The 25832-nt window shown below is 44.8% G+C and overlaps 1 protein-coding gene across 4 annotated transcripts in view; it reads right to left on the bottom strand.

The window, feature by feature from the left end:
• Positions 1-2750: 2750 nt before the first annotated feature.
• Positions 2751-25832, bottom strand: part of GRIN2B (glutamate ionotropic receptor NMDA type subunit 2B) — a 226036-nt gene continuing 202954 nt past the window's right edge. For all 4 annotated transcript variants that reach the window (XM_077178663.1, XM_077178664.1, XM_077178665.1 and 1 more), the window contains one exon: positions 2751-24493. In XM_077178663.1, coding sequence (XP_077034778.1) covers positions 22586-24493 — 1908 coding nt within the window. In that variant the 3' untranslated portion in view covers positions 2751-22585. The remainder of the gene's footprint in view (positions 24494-25832) is intronic.

The raw sequence follows: 25832 nt of genomic DNA, 5'->3' as shown, positions 1-25832 counted from the left end.
CCTATGTTTGAGAAATGCTTTCTGCCTGGAGGAAAGAGGCTTGGAGATATCTCCTGCTAGACACTGGGTAGGGTGGCCCTGTTAGGGAGATGCATCCCCACCTAAGGGGTGAGGGTAACAGACCCTGGATGGAGCAGGAATAGCTCTTTTCTATCACTGTGTTCCTGTGCTGTGTTTAAAAGCTTTTCTGTAAACCTCGGCTCTTCAAAGAACCAAAGGTGTCAGTAAGTGCTGGTGGCATCAGAATAAACCTATACTTACCAAACTTGAGTACCATAAGAGCAATGATAATGGGATTATTTCCCTACACATTTTTACCTACTTTTTCATACCTAGTCCCAGATCACCAGGTTGTGGCTGAGGTGAAAGTAAGAAGAAAATCTATAGAGGAAAGTTAATCGATCTCTTCCCGCTTTCAGCACATTGTTGTCCATCTGGGAGATTCAGAGAGAGAATCTGATTTTTCAGTTGCTCTGCCAGTCACTGATAGCATCTCCAGGCCTCTTAAAAATCATTTGCTTCAGCTAAAGCACTGTCAGTTGAGCCATTTTAAAAGTTCTGGTTGGATTTTATTTCAGTGAAATTTACAGAAGTAAAAAAACCCTGAGAAATACTTTTCTACTGTTCGAATCCTTCTTCAATCCCTTTTGATGATTATCTTTACTTTTCTCTCACACACTCCATTTATTTTTCTGTTTGGATTACTCGTAGTCAATTAAGAGTTTTCAAGTGTGTGGCTTGGCCAAAAGGTGAGTATTTTCAAACCTGAAATTAAATTGGCAAACATTTCTATCTTGAAAGCAGAACCTGTCAATTAAAAATTTCAATAATGAAAAAAGGAATAAATGTTTAGAATGGTATTGAAAAGGTATAAAATCTTTCTGTTTTGAAAAGATAAAAGCTCAAAACACTGAAACTTTCAAACCATTAGTTTCCCCTGCACCTCCAGCCAAGACTTTGTTCTGGCTAGCAGGTGCAATCTAGTGAAATGCCTGCCTGCTTCTGGCACATGAACTGGGCAAAGAGCTAAAGTTTGAATAAACTATTCGGTATTTCAGCTAAGAGTTGGAAGTTAACCAATTTTGGTGAAGTATCCTGCATTTGAGTGGGAATTAATGCAGCTCCATTCCAGACCCAGAAAACAGAATTTTGTTTTCTTAACAAAAAATAACAGGTGCTGGCAGAATTGGCCCTAAAATCACATTTAATTTTTGCACAAAGCCACTGCCAAAAAAGTAATTATTACTCATCAAAATGATGTTGTTGGAACTCAGAAATATAAAGATGAGTACCTTATATTCGCACATGGTTTGAGACTGAAAACCAAAACCCCAATATTCACCTTTTTTTTTGCCTTCTGGTATCATTAAGGTCACAAGTGCACCGGTGGATTTTGAGACTGGGAAGAACCACTGTCACAAGGCTATCCACACAAGCAGCAGCTGAGTCATTGCACTGCAGCAAGCCCAGTGACTTACTGGGGGAAGGGAACGGGGCAGGTATTTCAGGGTGTGACAGTGGGGGCCTGGAGCTGCACCCCTCATTGGGTCACAGATAATGTCTCACTTCCTTTGGTGATGAGCAGCAGTGCAGACACAGGTAATGACCCATTTGTCTCTCTAGCTTCATATGAAAACTGAGTATTGAGCCTTTCAGTCTCTCCTGTGCTATTATTATCTCTCATCATTAGTACTTAACATCTATTTTCAGGATTTTCAATAAGCATGGGCTTGTGTATATATAATCCTATTTACCTTCATGTTTACTAGCTGGAGATTTTCTTTCCCTGGTTCACAGTTTTGCTCACCTTATGAATTATCTTCATTTGCTAACATTTAATTTGTGTCAGCTGCTATAAGCTTCTTGGCTGAATGCTGCATTTCCTGTTCTGAATCTGACTTGGTGCATCTGAGTGTTTCTGCTGTGTTCCACACTTTTAATTGCACCCCACAGGTAGTCTAGCATCCTCTGACTAACTCAGCCAGTCCATTTTCTTTATTTTTAGCTCCCCTAAAAATAACTGACTGCCCTCTCACCATAAAAGGTGATGCACAGCTCTGTATTTCCAAAACATATCAGTTCTTAGCATTTCTTTATAAATAACCTCTTGAGCCTTTTCCATTGTTTGGACCAGGGTAACCTCTGCAAAGATCAACTCCTTCCCTCAACTTTCCTGTAGTCTTGGGGTTGTGATTACTGACTCATTCCCAGATTAGGTGACATCATTGAAGACTTCCATACCATCTTTGCCACCCCTGTCTTTGCCACTCGTCTACAGTCACAGTCTGGGCTTTGTTTTATACAAACTGTATGCCAAAGCCTTGTCACTTGCTGGCTGACAGGAGGGGTTCAAGATACCTCCAAAGCCTTGCAGGTTGATCAGCAGTGATATCAGCAACTTCATGATGGCTTTCATCGTGCAACACCCAGAAACATTTTCAGGCAGTATAAAGGGAGATTCAACCCACTGAGACAATCTCCCATTCCTGTCTCTGCCTCAGTATTGTTTGTCTTTCATGAATATGATCAGGCTCCTTCATCCATCACTCTCATCATCCAACCCCAAGAGTGTGTAGCCTCAACCCATGGCTAATAGTGGGCACCAGGGCAAGAGCCTCTCTCAAGTGACATTGTCATCCTAATTTCAACTCATCACCATTTCAGGCTTTTAAAACGTCACTCACTCATGCAGCAAAATTCCCAGGCATCCTCCAAGTTAAGAACAAAATGAACGAAGACAACAAAGAAAATATTCTGATTATGGGTTCCAATTTTTTTAACCCTGATATTCTGTGGTACATTTCTTTATTTTTGAATATAAAGTGACAGAAATAATTTGTTGTTAGAAAAGAGAAAGTATCTTTGAGTATTTACAGGTTTTGTACATCACAAAGGTTTTCATGTTTTTGTTGATTTTTCTTCTTTGTTTTTTTCTTTTTTTTTTCTTTTTTTTTTTTTTTCTCCACATCCTTTAAACAATGCTGAACTGGAAATCTCAACAGTTCACAAAAAACCTCTTCCCCAAAAAACAAACCCCAGTGAGAAACAAGAGAAACCAAAGGGGAAAAAATTAACTCCTTTCATAGCTGTCCAGGAAATCCATTTGCTTAAATACATATATTTTTATATTTATAGATATTATTTTTTCAAGTTCAAACACCCAAAATTCAAGAGAGAAAGGGAAAAAAAAAAACCAAAACAAGTGTCTTCCCCACCCCCCTCCAGAATCTGTTGATCCCTGCTTGTCCAAAATCAGAAAGTTATTTACAGAAAGAAGAACCGGAGGAGGGCGAGGGTGTAGGAGAGAGGAGAATGAGGTTGTGACAGGCGGAGAGGAGATTGTAGGATTCGGGCCTCGGAGAGGTGAGGCAAGCCTGAGTTTGACCGCACGCTCCCTTAGGAAGATGCCACACTGGGGAAGTGTCCCCCCTGTTCCCTTGCCCCCACGTTCAGCACAAGGGTGCTGCCTTTCTGGATCTTGTCTCAGCCCCACACCAGGAGCTCGGTGTTTGTCACTGCCCTTCTCCCCACAGCCTCCCTTGGTCTTCCCACGCCAGCCAGCCAGCCCTGGACATCTCCAGCCAAAGGTACACCAGGAGCAGAGGGAATGCCTCAGGGGTCTCTGCTGCACCCAGCTGAGCCCCTTCACACAGATCCACGATTGGCAGCAATGGTTGCTGCCCTTTTCCCTCCCACCGGCTCCTTTTGCTGCTCACCCATTTCACTCCCAGTCTAGAGTCACTGAGTGCTCAACTAAACTGTGTGTTCACAGGAGCCTAACTCCAGCTCCATAGGTTCCATTACACGAGACTCATCCTGCTGCCAGCTAACATTGGCACCCTCTCCTTCTGTTTCGTGACTGCAGGGCATTGTCAAGTAACAGGCACTATGGAAAGACTTCACAGAAAATCCACCCCGGATCCCAATTCTTCCTTCCCTCTTTACAATATTCTGACTTCAACTGCAACCTGCTGGAAAAGGTCTGCCAGCTAAGTCAAATTTTACACGACAGAAAATGAAGTTTATGTTGCAGATGTGAGCCTGCAATTTCCACATGATTTGTGTGTATTATAATGTATTAATCAGGAAACACTATGTAAATGTGTGTAAATGCAGACCACAATCTTAAATCAGTTTTGCATAACGCAAGTAAACAAATTAATCTCCCAATGTGCTTGTAAATGTTAATAAAAACTTGACATTAACCGTTAAGTTAATGTCACTAGATGATAATGTTACTGGATGAGAAAGCAGTGTTGTGTGTCACATGTGTCCTTTAAATGCAAATGAGTAAAATCTACATGTCCAAGAAACATGTTCTTGAGAACTCAAATTGCTGTTTGCTGCAAGTCATGTAAGCTCTACTTTATCCGTCAGCAATTTCTTTTTAAAACACTGCCTCCTCCCTGGAGAGAGTAAACCATCCAAAATGTAAGGATCCCTTGAATATTTGAAGAGTGGCAGTGACTGTGTAAGTAGGAGTATGCATAATTTAAAGAGGTTCTGGCAAGACAGACCTACAGTTTTGGAGCAATTAATTAGGCTGCAAATTGAACTAAGCTGACCTGTAACCTTAGGTAAGCTGGTTTTATCATCCTAGACTTTTGAAAACAAAAGGAAGCTGGGTCAGCCTCTGTCCATTTGCATGTTTATTTGCACTTCAAACCATCCTTCAAGGTTTGAAAGCAATGCCCAAGAAATAGTTGGCCAGAAAGTTCAGTCACTATTCAAACAGACCAGGATGTCTTGGATGAAATTCATGAAGAGTTGCCAAGATGAATGAGCACTTTACATGATACAAAGAGGCTCTTGATGAAGCTTCTCCAATGTGACAGTCTGAGGTGTTACTGCACACTGGTGGAACCAAAAAAAGGGAAATATTTTCTATACAATATTTTGACAGTCTCCCTGTAAATGCTGAAAGTTTGTAGCAGCCTGACAAAAGCAGCAAAGGGATGCTCAAGACTACTTGTGAGGAGTACAGTAAGACCTTGATGTGCAAGTTTCCAAAGAAGGGAAATGAGTTGCATTTGAATCTTAGTAGAGTTTCAGCTGAGAGAAATTAGGTCAAGCTGGCAGCAGAGGCTGAGCCCCGTGCACTGCACACATCCTCAGAGAGCATTTACAGCTCAGCACCTCTCTGGATTAGGTCCATACATGCACTTTCCCATGCTACCTGTAAAAGTAGAGCTCATTGAAAATGCACAGAGCAATCACAATTGATGGTTCAGGTTCTCTTTGTCCAAGGCTGGGATAAGTTACAGCATCCTCAAGGCTTTGCCCAACTGAAGAAGTGAAATGAAGCTGGAAAACAAGAGCACTGCCAGAATATCAAGATTTCTCACCAAACTCACCTGAAGCAGATGTTGATTACCTTGGGCATGCTGTCACCCCTTCATGATTTCCAGAAATGTAAGAAGAAGAAAACATCCTTCCAGGTACTGAAGTGGAAACTGTGGGGTCTTGTGGCTTGCTCCTGAGTGGATCCCAGATTCACCTCCTCACTGCTCCCCTGCCTGTGTAGGAAAACCTAATCACCTTAGAGCATGGGGGAATCTCAGTTGTGTGGTATGTGCACCATGCTGCAAAGAGATGAGTGCAACTCTTTCAAATCTTGAAAACAAAAAAACCAAAAAAAACCCCAACAGGCTGAGACTCTGACTGGCTCTGCCTTTCAGGTTGAGGTCTGTCCACATCCCAAATCAAGGCTCCCAGCACAAACTTCCTGAACTATTTCTGACTGCATCCCAGGAAGTTACTACAATGCTTTCTCCAAACAGCAATCATGAACATAATACTTTTCCAAATGAAAATGTCAGATGTCCTTTTCCTCTGCTCCTAGTCTTTATCCCTGTTCATACAAATCATACCAAGTCACCTGGCTTATCATGCCTGGATGCCTCAATTATTTCCCCTATAAAATGTATGTCTCATTTAACCTCAAGAAAATTAGATGCAAAATGCATGCAAGATTTCCGGATATTTGCATAATATATGTAAACTATGGCATCTGTCAATTTACTTGTTAATGTAAATGCTAATATTAATGTATTTTAGTTTAGCATCAAAATTGCAAACTCTTTGAAGTAAGGACTGTGGCAGAGTGAAGGATCAAATGGACAAATCTTGTCTGAAAAAAGGACCTAAATGGTTTTGATCAATTTTATGTCAGGGCTTCACCCTGCTGGCACAGCATTTCACTTTACTTGCTGCTTCCCAAATTAATGACTGGTACTGACACGGTCCAACTCCACAGCAATAGTGTTCTTAGGAGAGGTGGAGCCATTTTGATCAACACAAAATTACCCCTGAAGCCACCAGTCACTGCTTGCATTCAATGTGCATCCCCAAGCATACCTTTCTGATGAAATCCTGCCCCACATGTTACCTACTTGCCCCTCAGTGACAGGAGCTACTGAGGAGGGAACTTTTGCATCTTCTCAAGGGATCTTCATATCCTCAGCTCAACCCAGGGCATAGTCCAGGATTAGTTGGTAGTTGAGATTAATATCACAATATTTTAAGCTCAGGAGAACTCAATTAATTTACCTCAGTATTAAATACTCCAGCCCCTTCATGAAGAGATTTTTAAAAAGAATAAACATTTCTAGCTTCTGTAATGGAAATTTCCAAAGGCATCTGAGCATCTAAGCACTATTGGCTTTCAATAAGATGGGTTTTGATTTAAGAAATTTCTTGTATGTTTTTAAAAATCCTTCCCTATGTGATGCAAATATGGCAAAAGCATTAACTGTTTATTTTTGCCCAACATGCAGTGCTGATGGCTCACATCTGGGGTTGCCTGGGGTGCTCTAGGTCCAGGATGTGTACTAGGGGGACAAACAGAGCCAAGCAAGTGCTAAGTGATTGAGACTTTGGACTCAGGGCTCATCCCTTGAGACCAAGGGGGCAAAGACATTGACTTCCGTGGCAGGAACTAGTCTATTCCCTCAAAAAAACCCAATTAGAAACATGCTCAGAGGCTGTGTTTGAGCACCAGTCAAAGATCTGCCTTATTCTACCACTGCTCTGCGCAGAGTGACAACAGCCAGAGTTTCCAAGTGAGGGATGAACCTTCCCTTTCTCCTTTCCAGGAAATTTTCCCTTGGGAGCTGGGGAAATAGAAAAAGAAGAAGCCAATTCCTTCTTTTCTGCTTTGATGTGAGTCTACACCCCAGCCTTGAAGGAGTGGCAAGCACTCGGTGTAAGTCACTCAGCATTCCAGTGCACGTCCGCTGCCGAAGGACAAGCGCCTGCCCAAAGCTTCACCTTGCAGCTGGCAGGCCTCGGTGTCCTGCCTCCTCAGCAAGGATAACTAATCAAAGGGCCACAGAAACAGGTCCAAAGCATCATGCTGCTCCAGTTTTAATTGAATGCCTCAGATAAGAAAGCAGCCATGAAGCCCTCACACCCTGCATGTAAAATGGGGAAGGTCAGCAGGGACAGGAAATTCAGTCGCAGTTGCAGCACAGAGAGAGCCCTGAAGTGGCTTGAGGAGGAAGAACACCTGAACAGTTAGTTCCTAAGTAATGTGAAGCTGCAAAGCTAGAAGAAATGGCTGGTTCATTACAACTAGCTCCTCTTCATTCCAAATAGTGTGCTTTTACCTGTATCTTAGCACAGCAAGGTTCAGCCTCCAGAGCTGAAAAAGGAGTATCTCTGTGCAGGAAAGGACCAGAACCAGGGGAAGTGCCTCCATTACATGGAAAAGTCTTTACGTGTGAAAGGCCTAAGAGAAGCCTAATTGTTTGCCTCAATGAGTAAAGAACATCTGATAATCTTCCCCGGGTATGGGAAATACCCCTTTGGAGATGCCTTTTGTGTAACTACAATCCTAATCCCTTGTTCAAATGTCAAAAAGACACATGGAATATCTGGTTTTTGCTGACATAATCTTGGCTTCTGGTGGTGATACAAATAATCTATGAGGGCAAACAAACCCAGCAGCACTCGTTAACAGAGACATTTCAAGAGTATTCAAGGCTTATGTGCTCTAGACCTCCAGGCTCCTGCCTTTGCTGTACATATGTACTGGAAGGAGTTCTGTCCTCCCTCTGGCATGGTTGAATGCCTACCTGAAAGACCTGATATCTGAGCAGTTTGGTGCAGAGACAAGGTAAGCAGAATGAAAGATGTTCCACTTTGGCATTAGGCCTTGTGGGTCTAAGGGAAGATGAGCCTCCCACTTCATTCCAGTGAAGGGAAGGTGAGCAAGCACACAGGCTGGAGTAGAATGGCCCTTGGCTCAATTTCCAGCAAACCACGTTGCCACAGCCCTGGTTCCAGAGTCTGAGACATTATGCTTGGAAATCTGAATCTTCAGAGCATTCTCCAAATGTCTGCTTTAACTCTGGTCCACTGGATGGTCCACCAGTAACAAATGCAGAGCTAGTGCAAAATGGTCACAGGTGGAAGATACCATATTCTTTGTAAGGAAGCAGGTGGAATCTACAAGGTACTTGAGCAAAGTAAGATAAACAATACCCCTAAATTGTGTGTAATGACTTCTCTGCCCTCATAAATCACTGAAATACACAAAGGAGTCTCCCACAAAGGGCCCTTTTTCTTAACATGCAGGTGCAGGAGGTCACAAGGGCAAAAAGGATGGGACTAGCAGACATAAGAAGTGGGAAGAATGGTAAATAGCCAGATACTCACTGGAGGAACAGCCTAGATTTGTAACTAATAATGAGAAAAGCTTCATAAAGCAAAGTCTCTTCTTCCCTGTAGGAGTCAAAAAGCAATTACAGATAGTGCATGGCATAGGGATTGGCAACAGGGAGAAACAGGCTAACTAGGACCCACAGAGGCCAAGAAGATAATTCAGGATTTAGTCTTTTTTATGATAACAGGACTCTGCCCCTCTTTTTTCCACCAAGAGGTAATGTTCCCATGGATCCTCTTTTATACCTGGCTCAGCACTCAAGCACCCACCAGTCTAGCTGGTGTACACCATCATTGCCTTCAGGTCCTCCTTGTCTACTTCACCCAAGTCTATATTGACTTGAGCACAAGACAAGATTTCTATCCAGGATTCTTTTTTCCTAACACACTGCTAGAGGTGTGGCCTAGGTTGATACTGAGACTTCACTTTTTTTCAGACTTCTCAGTCAGCGCTGAACACAATTTATTTCATAGCTTATTTTAAGCTATATGGTACACTATTTCCCCGTTATCTTCCACTCTACAGTGTAGAAGACACCCAGACAAAAAGGACAGGAGCATCAGAGAAGGTACCTGCTAGTTGGTGGGGCAATGTTTTAGTGATTGTGTGGGAGATGGGAGCATGAGGCAGTGAAGCTGAAATTCATTTGCAGGAGATCTGATTCGCTCAGGCATGTGGAATACCTTCAAGGCAGAATGAACAGAGCAACCTACCAACTTCCCTTGACCATTCCAGAAACCAGCATCTCCTCTCTTCCGCGCAAGAAGGACTCACAGCATGTGCTGAGGAGCCACCTTGATCCACAGCAAGGTGCGGTGGGTGCTAGCACCTGCTCAAAGGCAATGTAGTGCTCCAGCACCTGGAATCAGAGCCCTCAGAGGAGATAAAGAGCACTGATACCTCACCACCTTCGCGGGAGCAGAGCAGCACAGCCATCATTTCTAAGAGGGTCTGGAATGCTGAGATGACATACTGTTTTGTCTGGAATTTGGAGAGGCAGTCTGCTTCCTTTAGTAAACTGGGGGGGAGGAGTAAAATTTTTTTAAAGAGTGAAGAATGGCACCAATATATCCTGCAAAAAGACACTACCTTATTCTTTTACGCAGAAGGAAATGTGAAGAGCCCCCGGTTTAACTCCCATAATTCACATTACAAAAAAAAAAGAATTTTTTCAGTCCTTCGTTAATGTCTTACCTCCTTTGTACCTGCCTCCCGCTATTGATACCCCAACTACTCAACAATCTTAAATCAAGAAGAAAAAAATCATGATAAATGCCACACTCAAAAGCAATTCATGGCCATTTTCAATTTGCCTTTTGGTTTTTTGAGTCCTTGGGATTCATTCTGTTCTTATTTTCAAGGTTTTCTTCCCAGCAATCACAGATAAAAAAATCTTTTCATATGGAATGAGTTGTGGTTTTCTTTCTTTTTTTTACATAATCACAAGATTCCAGCTACCAAGATTGAATACCAAGACTGAAGAAAAACATTATGTATTTGAATCTCACTGTAAAAGCCATGACTGCAGTATCCCTCTCTCATACACCACTGCTTCTCTCTTCCTTCTTTTCCCTCAGTAACTAAACAAAAACACCCTTTGCACAGCTTTTATTCTTGATCATTTTATTTTGGTGGTTTTCATGCTACATAAAAATTAGTTTTTATATCAAAAAATTATTCACAATATTTCCAAAATAGTTCAAGTTTTTTTTTCCTTTTTGTGTTTTTTAAATATTTTTAATGTATTTTTATTTCTTTTTTTTTTTAACTGCAGCTAGGGTTACAAAACATCCCATTTCCTCTTGCCACCACCAATTCACTGTCGGTTCCCTTTTACATTTGCATATGTAAAAAAAAAAAGAAAAATAACAAAACTTTTTATATCATTTACTTGAGAAATAAAAAGTCATTTGGCACTCATGTCTCTGTGGCTCTGATTTTCACCAGTGAAGTGGCTGGAGGTGGGCGTGTGTGTGTGTGTGTGTGTGTGCGCGCGTGTGCACACACATATGCATGCATAAAGGGTACGAAGAAGAGGCAAAATTTAGGCAGAGATGGTCTCAGAAGCGGACAGGATATATCTGCTGTGTTCAACAGCCTGATGGGTGGCCAGGTTCACCACAAGGTACCAACAGCTCAAGAGAAGAGGAGGTAGCAGTGTTGGGCAGTAGAAGACTTAGACTAGAGGTGAGTATTTCTTTTTCTTTTGGTTGCTAGACTGAGCTTACCAAAGGTGCTCTCCAAAGTAAATGTACATTAGTTAGAAAGCAAATACAGCTGAAGTTGACCTGTGACAGGTCTAGAGACGCTACCTGCCCCAACCCTAGTAGACACAGCAGTCCTCCACTGCTATCCTCAGCCACTTCCAAGTGCCAAAGGATGAAGGTGCTGGGTTTTCCCTTAGGTATCATAATATTGAGAGGTGGCCAGCTGCCCATGCACCACCTTTTATTCCTACTTCATGGTCTGTGAGACTCTGCTCAGCCTTGAATGATGTTGTCCAAGTTCAGAGTCATTCCTACCCACTTGCAAATAGGTCAGGAGAGGCAAGGCTGAAGACCTCTGGCCCATTCAGGGTCATTCATTTGTCCCTGTTGCAGACCTACATGCCTGGCTCCTGCTCCAGTGTGGGAAGGACTGTGCAAGGGTCAGTGAACCATCTTCCCCTGCCTGCCCTCCAGCCTGATCCACAGCCCACACATACTAGAGGATGATCAGCTGTGGGTGACCATTCCCTCTGGGTCAGGCCCCTCTGCTGCAGGGGTCTTGTCCAAAGAGTGGCCATGGAAACTGCCAATTCCATCCTCACCTGAACAATCTTGCATGGCTTCAGGAGGGCAGGACCCAAGGTTCAGACAGGCTCCCTGCCTTGCAACAGCCTTTGGTGCAATGGCCAAAGCTCACGGGAGAAACATTTTAACACTTTTTAAGGGAAAAAAAGAGATATTTTAAAAGTAAGGAAAGAGAGGGAGTACCAAAAAAACACCAAAAAAACCCCCACAACTACAACAAAAATCTCCAAAGCCCACTTGTGCAACAATTAAATATTTTGTCTTCTGTGACTCCACAGGGAAGTCAGTGAAAAGCTACTTCCCGAAAGGCTGCTGCCTCCACTATATACCAGGCCTCACCTCCAATTACAGATGGTGCTTTGGTCACTGGCAAAGAGACGTTTCGAGATAGCCCTGCCATTCAGGAAAAACATGTACAAAGGAAAGACCCCAGATACAGCTGAACCATACAAACAATAACCGCACAGAACTGAGGTCTCGGAAAGTTGTATTGCTGAAAACACCTCCCTGCGCCCACTAAAAGGACTGTGTAAACCAACAAACAAACAAACATACAAAATAAATCAACAGCTAAACAATAAACCTTTCCCCCCCTCATGTTAGAAATTTTGAAAATGCAAAGCTAAAAAGAGCAGTTTGCTGTGTTTCTGACCTCAGGTGAGAAACAGCCTGCTCCAAAGATAGGAAAAGCAACCAGACAGGCAGAGGCCTCCAAAGCTAGCAGCTTTCTGTGCTAACCTCCACACTGACTGCTGTCCAGTGGGAAGGTTATTTCCTACAGCACCTCTTGAAGGCTCCAGCTTGCTAGGAGTTTTTAGGTGTATAGCATGTTGATAATAGCAATAATATCTAAAATACACACACGCACATGTACAAGCATTCACACACATATATCTTCTCTTCCATAAAAGACAAACTTGGCAGAGCACAGGATACAATTTGATGGAGAGGAAAGAGCAGCTAGACATGGAAGAAAGCAGAGGAAGTGAATGGAAGTGGTCTGATAGAATGAGTCATTGGAGACCACAGATTATTCTCTTACATTTCATATATATGAAGGAAAATAAACCATCAAAGAGGCCCAGTGACACCAGCACTAAAGGGCTGGCTAAGCAGGCTTAAGATACGCTAAATGATGAGTGCCCTAGCCCCTAAATGTTGCTCCTTCCTTTTCTGACTAATCATGGCATCTCTTCATTGGGTCCTGATTGTCTTTTCTGGCTGCTGACAGAGGACAGCAGTGTCTTGTTCAGCAGTTGGCCAGTTAAAGTGCTGTGCCAGTTGCTGTAGGGCCCTCCCAGAAGGTCATCCTCTCTGGTGCTAGCAGTCTTGTGATCTCTCCTGGAAATGAATGGGATGGAGAATGGCTGCAGAAAGTTTACTTCCTTCTACTCTCCCTTTTCACTGTCCCCTCTGGAGAAATGGAAACCCTCCAGAGTGTAGGATTTGCAAGCTCTCTACTCAGCTCCAAGCAGCAAAAGTGATGTTCTTCCAGGTAATGGGATGGGAGACCAATTCACCTCAGCTCAGCTTTTTTGTGTGTCTATCTGACACAAGAGCAAGAAAGGACAGGCTAGTGTTTTCTTGCAAGTGGAATTTCAGTGCTTGCATCACCCTAGGAGGCAGCAAAATGAATAGCAAGGGAGTCTCTTGTTATAGTCACAGATCAGATTGACCAGATCTCTCTCAAAAGACCTTACCAGTCAGGTTGTGATTGTCTTCCTGCTCCACCTACCAGTTAAGGCCAAAGTAGGTAACGATTGTGGCACAATGGTTTGGAAATGCGGCGCAGTGGATGAAGCACAGAAGTGAATGAACACATGGAATGGGTTTCTGATGCTGAAGTCAAACCCTCTACAGGGGTCTGCATCCCAGCCTCATCACTGATTCACATCTGGTCCCCTGGAATCCAAAGAAAGCAGCCATGCCAGGGTGTACCAGGAAGGAGCAAGAGGGTTGCCAATTAACCTGCAGGTACCTACCATCACCTGCCTTTAGCAGCACACGGCTCCCATCACTTTTGTCTCAGCTCAAACACATGCGTACAAACACCTAAGCACAGTGGCACCACACATACAAATGTGTGCAGGCTGCATAAATACACATACCAACATGAACCCACCCCTGCCCCCCACGACAGACACGTGCAAGAAATACAGACAAGTAGCAACAGGCATGCAACATACACAGGGTGATCCCAAGCAGAGGGAACCCCTCTAAGCTATGTTCAAGCATGGTAGGTTCCTGGGAGATGAATCCTGGCAAAATACACTGCAGAAAGAGGCCCACGCAAGGAAGAGAATCCAAAAAAGCCATTCCAGGCATCTAAACCCCTAAGCAGCTCTTCCGAAAGCTCCTTGAATTTCACAGGAGTTTAGCTGCCTGTGAAGATGGATCTGGCTCCAAGGCCTGGAAGGAAAGCAGAGGGAGAAAGTACAAAACTTGAATCTTATCCCCTTGACTGATTTTTGTCTGTTCAGGGACAGGTATCACCTTTTCCTGGTTGACATGGGACTTACCAGGCAAGTGTCCAAGGACCTAGAGAGAAGTCTCATGTAACAGATGCATTCTCTCTGGACACCCTGCAAATGTTGCCTGTATGCTGTACTTTTGGCACATTGAATAAGCAAAGGAAACACAGCAAAGGGCCTCGTGATGTTCAGAAAGGTAACTCACTATTTTGCCATAAATTAATCTATGGGATGTTCTCCCAAGGAGATACCTAGCTGCATCATTGCAGTAGCACTAAATGGGTCAGCATTTCCAACTCCATTTATGTTTAGAGTTCTGCCAGGAGTCACTCAAATGTGCAAACATATACCTCCTCCCAGACTTACAGGTATTTGTAGCCATGTATTCACTGGAACACAGACCTCCATGGACCATGCTGGGACAGTTTTGCGAGCAACATAGCAAGGGTACATCAGATCCTGACTGCCCTCCTCACACCTGGGAGCAGAGATCCATTCCCAGGTGGCTGTGGTCGTTTTTCTCACCCAGAAATCAGAAACACAGGCCTGCAATGGAATGGCAGGTTGAGCAAAAGTTAGCTGCAGCTGGGAGAAGATTGCTGCTCTGAATAACCTCTGGCCATGCTGATCCTTTGCGTTGCTCCCTGCACTGCCCGTGTACTCCCATACAGCTACACTACACACACAGAGACTGACTGGCCCTGTCTCAGACTGTGGCCAGCAGACCTTGGTGTCTTCAGGGATAAGCAGCCAGTGCCAGGGACATTGAGGATGACGGGTTGATGGACGTTCCTTTAAGGAACAATGCAAATTGTCAAAAAGGGAAGGAAGGACATGTCTTGGCATCTGCTTAAAGCCTCAACCAGTCTCACATTGGCTCTCTCCATGCTTATTCACCATCCTATCACTCTCCTCACTGCTATGACATCAGACCACCAACCCTAGCAGATAACGCCAAGTACCAGTTTATACTGACTCATCAGACAGAAAGGGACCAAATACTACCAAGGGTTCACTCCCAGGTCTGCAACACAGCAGAACTTCACACAGGTCTTTAGAAGACTCTAGGCAATAAAGGAAGTGCCCTGTGCTTTTAAAAAATAGCATACTTCTCTCCAGCAGCCTTGCTTTATTCACATAGAGTAAAAGCAAAGAAACTGTACTGATCCTGATATGGGTCAACCTGGAGTGGATAAAAACTCTCTCCCTGCTATAAATTTATCAGTCAGCCATCAAGGACAGAAATTAGGTTCTTTCTCCAAGCTTTCTCAGAAAATACAATTTCACTGCTCCCTTGCATGAGCAAATTTGCCATACTGATGATTTCTTGAGTGTGCAAGAGCAGAACACTACCTCAGTGAACATGACAGAGAAGTCAAAAATAGCTACAAAATATCATCTTTTAAAAATCTGGTCATAGCTAGAATTTTCCAGGAGAGAAGTGGACGCCTGCCCTTCACTCATCTTCCACACAGCATTGCACAGGCTGATGAAGACAACAGAGCAACAAGAGAGTAATAAGAGAAGGAGAGCGGGAAAACAGCCAACATAAGTAATTCTGAGGGAAGAGGCATTGAGATGAAATTGAAGAATTGGTGTAAGATGGGAAAGTAGATAAGAGGCCAGGGAGATGAAGCAGTAAGCTGCTGGAGAGATCAAAACACCTGAAAATGAGGTTCTGCTAAGAGGAAGGACAAAGAGCAGAGGAAATATAGTGGTCAAGAATGGCACAGAGGGTCTGAGACCATATTCCCTCCCCTTTCACTGGTACTGGAAAGACCACAAAAAGAGGGAGAAGGAAGGGTTGGCCAGGAAGAGGAAGGCCCATAGGGAGGTCCCTGTAATCCACAATAACAAATGCACCCTGCTGACATCCCAGGGAGAAGACAATTGGGACCAGGGAAGAGGAAGTAATCAAAGAGCAAAGCACATAGAGAAGGAAACAGCCTTGTGCCTCACACAAACAGTCCCTAGCAATCGACACGGCTTTTATTACAGGAAATTATTAACACCCTCTGCTACCCACCACCCCTTACCAATCCCAAACCTCCCCTCTCTGGGGACCCTTTCTTGGCACACACATATAACATCCAGATAAACTTTCCAAACCAGCAAAAGCAACCACTGAAACAACTTCAAACACCACAGACCAATAAAACCACAATTTAGAAGTTAACTTTCCCAACCCCCCCATGCCATTATTTAATAAGGAAATGCTGTACAGATATAAAACCCACCCTTTTCCCAACCTGAATATAATTGCTTGAGCTAGTTTCTGTACATATATACACATGTATTTACACAGTAATGCTGCAGTCAAGAAAGCAGATGATGTAAAAGTCACAAAGTGAGTACATAAATTAAATAACTACCAGCAGAACATTAGGAAAGGTCACGCTGTTTCTACTTGGCAAAAATGTGTTGTGGGACAGAGTCATTAAGTGTAATGCAATGTACTCTGTGTCGTGTGTGTGTGTGTGTGTGTGTGTGTGTGTGTGCATACAGGCACACAAACCTCACAGCTTCCTGCTGTCTCAGGTTTGTTCATGTATGTCTCACTTCCCTAGTATATCTTGTATGTGTGTGCGTGCCCAGAGGAACCCCTGTTCCACAGCATGGAATTATTTTCTGACCTGTTGAAGTGTATACCAGTGCTTGCTGTGAACCTTTAATGTCAGGAAGCCAGCAGGTTAAGAGATCTGAACTACTAACACATCACTGAGATCCTTCTTTACCTCAGCACTCAGGGGACTGTATCCTTGACATCGGTGGACATGAGTCCTGCTCTCTGCAATATGGTTTCAATGCCTTCTTCTATACACAAGCAAGTTTATGCTGTGTCAGTTTTGTTGTCAGCAATGGCAGAAGGGTGCCAGAATTCACTCAAATGGCATGGCTAGGAGAGGAATTTGGGGAAATCTCAAGAAACAGAGAAAAAAACTGAAAGTCAATTGCAAAGTGGTTTTCTTTGCTGCCATTCTAGTGGCAGACACCCAGGTTTGTCTGCAGTCAGCCCCAGGGAGGTCCAGAGGGCCCATGATGAAGATGAAGCAATAGTGTTCATATTGCCAGTGAGACACTCGGCACCCCAGTTTGCCTTTGATGGGGGAGGAGAGAGGAAGCCACAGGGAAGTGTAGGTAAATGCAGCGAGGGTCTATGGCTTGGAAATCTATTTGGCTGCAAATTGAAAATAAGCCCTTGTGGGGACAACAATCAGGTCCCACTAGTTACTATCTCAATGTAACTACCTGCAGCATCCAGCAGCATGGTAGGTGTGTTCCAGGTGGACACGCCAGGTGTGTTCAGCAACAGGGAAGCACTTATGGGAAAGAGTGGGTGCAGATGGGGATCATGGCTTGGAGTCTGTCCCCATTTGTTGCCAGCAATTTGGTTCCTTTCTCACACACAGCTCCCAGAGACTCCTGTGGTGACAAGGCATGTGCCACAGAAAGGAAGCATAACTGGCCCCTACCCTTTGCCAGCTTGGATAGAGAAGAAAGGGTGAAGTGTAATTCCACAGAGCAAGGGCACAGAGGGTCAGCACAAAGTCCTTTCATCAACACTCCTGATCTTTATCTGCTTCCATTTTCTCTTTCTTTTTGGCAACCAAAAATGTGTGGGGAAGTGCAACCTCCCACCCTTCTCCAAGAGAAGGGCTCATCAAAGGTTGCTTGACTGGAGTGGAGGATGTGTGAAAGGCCTAAGTCTGATCATTGGCTGTGTTCCCAGGCTTGCTTCCATCTGTTGATAAGCAATGGAGGTGGGAGGATATGCCATATTTGATAGAAAGCTCTAAAGCAAAGACTTGCCTATGAAGATCCCTGAGGTATCTCTGATCACTCCAAGCTGTCACCACCAACATATTCATTCTTTATCTCCCCCTCTCTCTTTTGCTGGCAATTTTGCTGTGAGCAACAGCCTGATCTGAATGTACAAAGGGGCACTATTCAAGATGGATGCTAGTGTCTTCTCGGAGTGAGGAGCTCCATCAGCAGACATTGCTGAAGAAGAGGCCCATCCTGGCAACTTTTAACTCCTCCATCGAATCCTTTGCAAAGTCACAAAGAATGCTTCCTCCCCCACTATGCTAGAAATTGAAGTACCAGCTCCCTACAGGCAAAGTTCATCCTTTAATATTGCTGAGCATTTTGAACCCACCGGGGTTCTCACCTGGAGAGTTCTGACAATGCATGCTGGATTTCAGAGAGAATGGGATTTTTTGTTGTTGCTGTTGTTGAGGTGGGGACGGTGTGCTTCATTGTCTCAACTGACAACAAGTTCTGACTGCAGCTTTTCTTGCCTGCTTAGGATGTGACATTGCAAGCTCTGATATTGCCCTCACTGGGAGGCATGATGGGAGACAGAGAACACCAGCCTGTGTTGTGCTGCACTACAGTAAAAAGCCGGTGTGAATACTTCAACAAGGTTTATGATGTGGAGATCCATGGCTGCAAGTTCTACCTGCCAGTTGCTTTCTACTGTGTATGGCACATTTCTGATATTTTTGCATATTTCCTCCATCTCCTTCATAGACATCCTCCTTCAGCTGAGTATATACACTCCAGTACCACTTCAGAAGAACATGGCTCATGAAAATACCTCTCAGAGAGCCATGCCTCTGGCTAGAAGTGAGGAGGTAAATGTCAGAAACACTGCCAAAGGTGCCTAATCTTTCCTGGGAGGCTGTCTGCAAATAATCAGTAGAGGTCACCAACTGTAGAGGACACAATGGTTTTTGCTCAGTATTCTTGTGTGTAGAAAACTTCAGAGAGAGGAAATGTTCCCAGCCACTGCCCCAGAAAATACTGGTGTTTCTACAGCAGAGAGAGAGAAATGGTAAGGCAGGGGATGTGGAGTTTTGTCAGGCTCTGGTATGAAATCCCATTCTTTTCTGGACAGGTAATAAACAGCACATGGGTGGTTTTCTAGTATAGACAACACCTGCTGCTAATATTACCTGTTTGATTCACTTGAATACTTACAATGAAAATACACCAAATCTAAAATTCTAAATATATAATCAGAGTTTAATAACATCATTGATTTATTTTCTTGATTATGAATTATACCCTCCCCCCTCCCACCCCTTCCCCTTCATCTCTGTCCCAAAAACTTGTTGACCTGTCAGAACTAAAATAAACAAAGCAACCAGAAAAGATCACTTATAGGAGAAAGGATTAACCTGATGGACACGTGGCCTAATATATTATGGGAGAAGGCAAAATACCAGACTCCTGTGGTTAGACCAGTGGTTCAGTCCAGAATTTCCAGTTCTTCTTTTCTGGTTGCCCTAGAGCATTCATTTGAGTGGTTTGTGGCACAGTTAATATTTGCAGAGCACTCCGAGTGTTAACAGTGCTACAACAGTAAGAATACTAGATAATGATTTTGGCAAACTATCATTTGCCAATCAGTGGAACAAGGGACAGACCAGTTCGGAGAAAATACGAACCAACTTTCAACCCGGAACACAAAAATCAGAACCTTTAAGAAGAGATTTGAAAAAAGTTCCATTAACTTCTTTTTGGTTTGTTTTCAGCTTAATTTCCCTGCAGAGCCACCCTCCAGGTTTCCTCGTTCCAGGTGGGGAGGGACGGAAAAGTACCGAGATAACCACCAAAGAGATTAGCTGCCCTCGTCAGCTGTCAAGCTTCCCAACCCCAAGCCCTTAGGAAATACCAGAAATTATCACGAGCTTTCCCAGGTCCAAGATTTCTAAACCAAAGTAGCATTGGAGAAGTCTCTTAATGTCAAAATGATGGTCCAACCTGAGTGGCCAACTTGATGGTTCACCCCACCACTATCAAGACAGTGTAGTGCCTTGAGGCCCAAATTCCACAGAGAGATGCTGGTACAGAGAGTTTATATGCAAAAAGGAATTGGGGGTGCTCCCATCAAAACATGAAACCCTGCTGGCAAGGCTTGAAGTGACGTTCCGGCGTCTTCCATTCATGAAGATAAAGGTGACAGGGCAATACAAGGGGCCTCAGGGGAACACAACACACATGGGTTTCTCTCTCTCTCTCTCTCTCTCTCTTTTTTTTTTCCTCATTCATACGGCCTCGACCTGCGTAAACCGCTTCCAAAAATGCAGCCTGAAAAGTCATAGAAAACAAACAGAACGGAAACAAACTTCCCCTCCCTCCCACCCCACGACCTGAATATTCACGAGAAGAGAAACACCAATTTATACAAAAACGCAATAAAAAAGAAATATTTACAAAAGAAAGGAACGCCTTCTTGGTGGCCGCTATCAGAGGTGTCTGACAAGCTGCCGTGTGTTCTGGATTGCAGATCGCTCTGTTAATTTGTTTGGTTTCTTTTTTTACTCTTTTCCTTTTTGTTCTTGTAATGAGAGAAGAGAGAAAGAGTAAGAAGTGCCCTTACCCCAAAGACTAGGGGGTGGCATCACAAAGACTCTTCCCCTCTTTTCTCCTTAATTTCCTCTGTGAAATATAAGAAAATATTCCCCTCACCAACCCTGCCCACCCTCTCCTCACACACTTTGACTTTACAGGAAAATCCCACCCTCCCCCCTGCCTCAGCTTAAAAAATAAATAAAATAAATAGGTAAATAAATAAAAGGCCTTCTGTTGGCTTAAAAAGAGAACGATAAGATAAAATCAACCATGGTGTGGTGAGGAATGTGAGAGAGGTGGCTTTCAGCTCAAGAAATGTGGCTCATAAAGACAGGGCTGCCATCTCCCTTCAGAGTCAATCCTCAGCAGTGTCCCCATGCCCTCAGCACAGGACTCTCTCAACCCTTCACCCGGTGAGCCATGGTGATTGAGACACTGGGACAGACCCAGGATAAGCCATAGAGACTTTGCCATATCTCTCAGGATGGGAGAGGTCAGTCCACACCCCCACCTCTGGAGATAGATGACATATGAAAGGTGTGTTCAGCTTCTCATTCCTACCATTGCTCCTTTTCCTTTAGTTTAGCTTGCATCTAAAATGATACAATGAAAAGAAAAAACACTCTTATTGATACTAAGTGCACCAGGAAAGCTGTCACTACAACTGCAGGGATGGGAAACCCTAGGCTATTCCAGCTTTACACCTGTGCTAGTATCTCTCTCTTTCACACAGAGGCACACACACACGTACACGCACATCTCAGCTTTGTACATCTTCAGTCTTCAGCACAAGTTTCTGTGCTCTCTGGCATTTATTCAAGCACATCCCTTCCCAGGAAGACAAGCTGTGTACTTCCTCTGTACATTCAATAGTAAATATACACATGTATTTCCAACGGGTGCATACACCCTCCTCCCATTTTCACATGTGCAAGGAGGCATTGAAACAGTCCACCAGCACCACTACCACCACCACACTCACCCTTCTATGGCATTTCTTTTTTCCTTTCCACCATTGGCAGAGGGCACCCTATTCTTTTTCTTCCAACCTGCTGGCCAAGTGTAGAGAGAGCAGAAGGATTAAGCTCCTTCTTTCTCTCCCATCCTTGCTGAAAGGACATGCCAAATGGGCTTGGTGTCCCCTGAAGTGACAGTGAAAAAACTCCCCACCTTTCCCTACTCTTAAGCTCTGTTCTACTGTGTTTGTTCTCCAGACACCTCATAGGATACTGGGTTTATTTTGCTTTCTTCATAGACATTTCAAGTATAAAGTTAGTGTAGATACTCGCAGATAGGCAAACCCATACTATATACTGCTCCCACCCTTGAAGAATGTCAGAACTAGTGAGCAGCTCACAGCTAACAAACCAACCCTGTTCCTCTTTCCTCAAATCCTTCTTATTTCTGTGCAAACCAGCATCTTTTGTCTAAGTTTGGGAAACCAACCCTGGAGTCAGGGAGGCTTAAACTCCTACTCCACTTCTTTTCTCTCTCTCCCACTGGTCTGCCATAGATTCAATGGCTCTAATAGCCATAGTGAAACCACTAGCCTGACCTGCAGACAAATCTTCCCTCCCTCCCTCCACACCCCCCAGCAGACAATTCAAAATTTTAGAGTAAAATTTCTCAGCATATACGCAAATATATATATATATATATATATTTCAGCCCTAAACCCCCATAGTCTTCACAAAATAATGTAACAAGAACCTCAATATACCTAACATGTAAGTGCATCATCAAGTTAGTGTTGTTATTCTCCCTTCACTTTCTCCACATCAAACACCACTCTTTTCTAGGCAGTTTTAGGAACAGTTGCCTGAGCAAGCACATTTTCCTGTGTGTCCATTACACTGCTGCTGCTGCCTCCTCCTGTCACACACACACACACAGACGTGTGCGCACATGCCTTTCCCTGCTGAGAGCCAGCAGAAGTGAACACTAAAGTCACTGCTGCTTCTCCTCAGCCCACCCCTTCCCTGCCTTTTTCTCTGCTTCCTGAAACCATGAGTAACGATATCCAACTCTGACATCACTGTAAAGTGCAATGGCCAGGAATGGAGGAGAATGGGAGGAGCGAGAACATGGAAAAAGAGATAAAACAGGAGGCTTGGGAAAGGAGGAGGAGGAGGGGAAACCAAAGAGGTGGCACTTGTCACCAGTGCTGCACTACTCACAACTCCAGTATCCCACAAACTAAGGACGACTCAGAAGAGTAGCTGATGGGATTGATCCCACCCCACCCTCCCATGCTCCACATACATCCCCAGTCCCTCCCCGCGCTCTTCCCCTCTCACTCAAACGTCAGACTCAATACTGGAGAGTTTCTCATAAACATGCCCGTTGCTGGAGCCATTGAAAGCCCTGGGGTTTTTGTTGTTAGGCACACAGGGGTTGGACTGGTTCCCTATACAGATGTCCTTCTGGAAACGGGCTGGCACAGCCCCATGAAGGGCTGAGACCACCGGCTTGTTGGTGGTGACAATGGCTCGGAAGTCTGGCCTGGCTTTGGGCCCTCCTGCCACCACAGGCTGCCTGAAGAAATAAGATTTGCTGCCGTGGAGCAAGCATTGGTCATCCCCAAAAGTGGGGATGAAAGGGTTTTGGGTGACCCGGTCGGGGTAGAGCGACTTGCTGAGCATGTAGCCCCCACTGCTGCCGGGGTTGTTGTGGTGGTGGTAGCTGGTGGCGGGCACTGAGGACTTGTTGTTGGCAAAGGTGGTCTCACTGGCTGGCATCTCAAACATGTGGGCGTAGGGGCTCCCCTCCAAAAAGCGGCCCTTGTCCTTGAGGCTGACGCTGCGGGGGGCCAGGGCCGAGTCATCCTTCTGCAGGTCCACAAAGGTGTCGTAGGAGTGCTGCCGGCGGAGTTTGTTGCGGTTCTTCTTCTGCACCTTAGAGGCAGAATTGGAAGGGCTCTGAGGATATTTGGAGGAGGAGGTGGCACTGGTGGCCACGGGCACAGGGGCAGGCGGCTGGTCCAGCTCTTGGAGGGAGTTGTCCTCACTGATGTCGTACAGGTTGCCCGCTTTCTTACAAGCCTCACAGCGGATGCAGGCCTGGCGGGTGGAGTTCTGCCCCACCGTTGATGGCGTGTAGTTGTGCAGCTTAGAAGGGCAACTGCGGCAGAAATTAGCCCCGCTCCGGTCCTCCCAGTCTAGATTGGTCAGGTTCTTCTCCCACGGCGCTGGGACCCCGCTCACAACGCTATGCTTGTGCTCATTGCTTCCACCAAACTCGCCTGAGCCGTGCTTGTGATGGGCCCTGTTAGTGCAGGATCCACCCCCTCCTCCTCCCGTGTCACGCTTAAAGTCATCTCCCCGTTCTTTGTAGATATCCGTCAGGTCCACGTGCTCCCAGTGCGGTGAGTTCTCCTTGGTCCGAAACTGGTCAAGGTAGAAGTCCCGCAGCCCTTCCTTGTCCCTGAAGTAGCGCTTGTGGTCAGGTGAGCGGGGTGGGCGCCGGCGGTAGGCCAGCTCTATCTCGTCAAATTCCCTCCGGGACTTGGCAGAGGCTGGGCGCTTCTTCAGGCTGTCCTTGTACTGCTGCTTCCGCCTCTTGGCTGCATTGCCCTCAATGTTGCCATAGGTGACCGTGTGAGTGGAAATGTCAGAGACGTCTGAGCGGATCAGGTCATCGTGGGTCCCACTGCCCCCGTAGCGGTCACTCTTGAAGGAGAACTTGCCATAAAGGTCACCCAGCTGGCTGTGCTTGGCAGGGGGCAAGCCCAGGTCCAGGGGCTTCTTCCCGATGGAGCGCGACTGGGCGTTGAAGGGCGGGTTGTCACAGTCATAGAGCCCGTCGATGGAGCTGGTGCTGCCAATGCTATGGGGGCGGTGGTGGTGGTGGTAGTGGTCCTGATACACATTGCTGTCCTTCAGCTGGAGATTGCCAAAGGTCCTTTCCACCTCACTAATATAGTCACTAAAGAGGTTCTCCTCACAGGGGGGGTTGTTGTAGGATTTGCAGTCTGAGTGGGTGAAGCTGCGGCGGTGCTCAGAGATGTCATAGACGGATGACTCGCGGCGGATAAAGTCCAGGGCACTCTGTGGTGAGCCATTGACCCCTGACAGGTTGGCCATGTTCTTGGCTGTCCGAAGCAGGCGGAGGATGTTGGAATGAGTGTTGTTCATAGTTGCTGTGGGGGAGTTCATTGCTGACTGGCGTTCTTCAATGGCCACGCCGTGGATGCAGCTGTAGATACCCTGAAATGAGAGAAAGAAAGGAGGTGAGCAGTCCTCCAAAGAATACACAGAGGGGGACCTGAACTGCCAAGTACCCTGTGCATCAAGAGTCTGTTCCTGTAGGATAGTAGGGCCTATCTGCCTTCCATCGTGAAGCTCAATCAAATCAAATGAAATCAGATCTGCTGTACCAATCCTTGCTGTTCTGACCCTGTTTCTTGGCCCTCACATTTTTCTTTTCCCTCCATTCCTCTTCCTCTGCTTTGTTTCAAGTTGTATCTTCAGGATGCAGGAATGCCTGCTTGCATCTGTGAGAGTTAGTCAAATCTAGTAGGTATAACACAGAATTGCAAATGGGGACAATAATATCCTTGGGAATAAAAGAATCAAGACAAATGATTCTGTGGGGATGAGAGGATGAAAATCTGTTTTGGCCCCTGAAAATCATCTGGGCATCAGTGAATCAACAAGACAGGAGCTATCTTAAAAGGGAACAGCTTCATTTGTCATAAACTTAGCTACCTTTATCACCAGTACAGATTAGAGAAGGAAACAGAGAAAGAGCAGAACTCTAGGATAGGTATTTAGGTATTTTGCATGTGGTTGACTGAAGTACAACAGAATTCTTAATTGTATTCTGTTAAATTTAACAGTGATAACAGGCTCTAAATTGACACCCCCGAAAGCAGAAGTCCTCTATTCAACCTCAAATCAGATAACAGAAAGGCCCAATTTCTCCACATTCTCCACAAGCTCATTTCACCCATGACTGTTTACAAGGGCTATCCCTAGGAACAGAAGAAAAGGGGCTCCTTTATTCCCTGACCTTCCAAGTGGTGCCTGATGATTAATGTCAATTGTGAAATGGACACCATCACATCATGTTATCATGGTTTCTCAGCAGCTAGCAGATGATGAACACTTTTCAGACCTTTCACCAGCCTGGCCCAGGTCTAACAGATAACCACAGAATGAAATAATCTATTCTTAGCTTAGGGTCACCAAACACAATGCCCCATCTCATCTCCAGACTAAACCACTTAAGAAACTAACAATATAGAAGAGAGGCTGAGCCCTTGCATTCTAACGGCTTTGTCATTTCTCTTGAATATGTCATGCAGCAATTATATACTCCTTGTACAATCAAAGTAACTTCTGCTACATCAGATGCTGAGCTAAAAAATGCCAAGGTTTGACCTCACTTCAGAATGGATCAGGAGAATGGACCAGTGGCTTGAAAGAAGGAAAATAAAGCTCCAAACGGGATACTTCTAGCAACACTAATAGTAGAAGATGACTCAGAAATGGCTAGAATCTGTTTTAAATGTAAATGTTGTACCCTAAGGCAGATTTGCATAAA

This window comes from Agelaius phoeniceus, chromosome 5 (genome assembly GCF_051311805.1).
Source record: "Agelaius phoeniceus isolate bAgePho1 chromosome 5, bAgePho1.hap1, whole genome shotgun sequence".
Classification (NCBI taxonomy): Eukaryota; Metazoa; Chordata; class Aves; order Passeriformes; family Icteridae; genus Agelaius; species Agelaius phoeniceus.
This window is presented reverse-complemented; position numbering and strand designations above follow the sequence as displayed.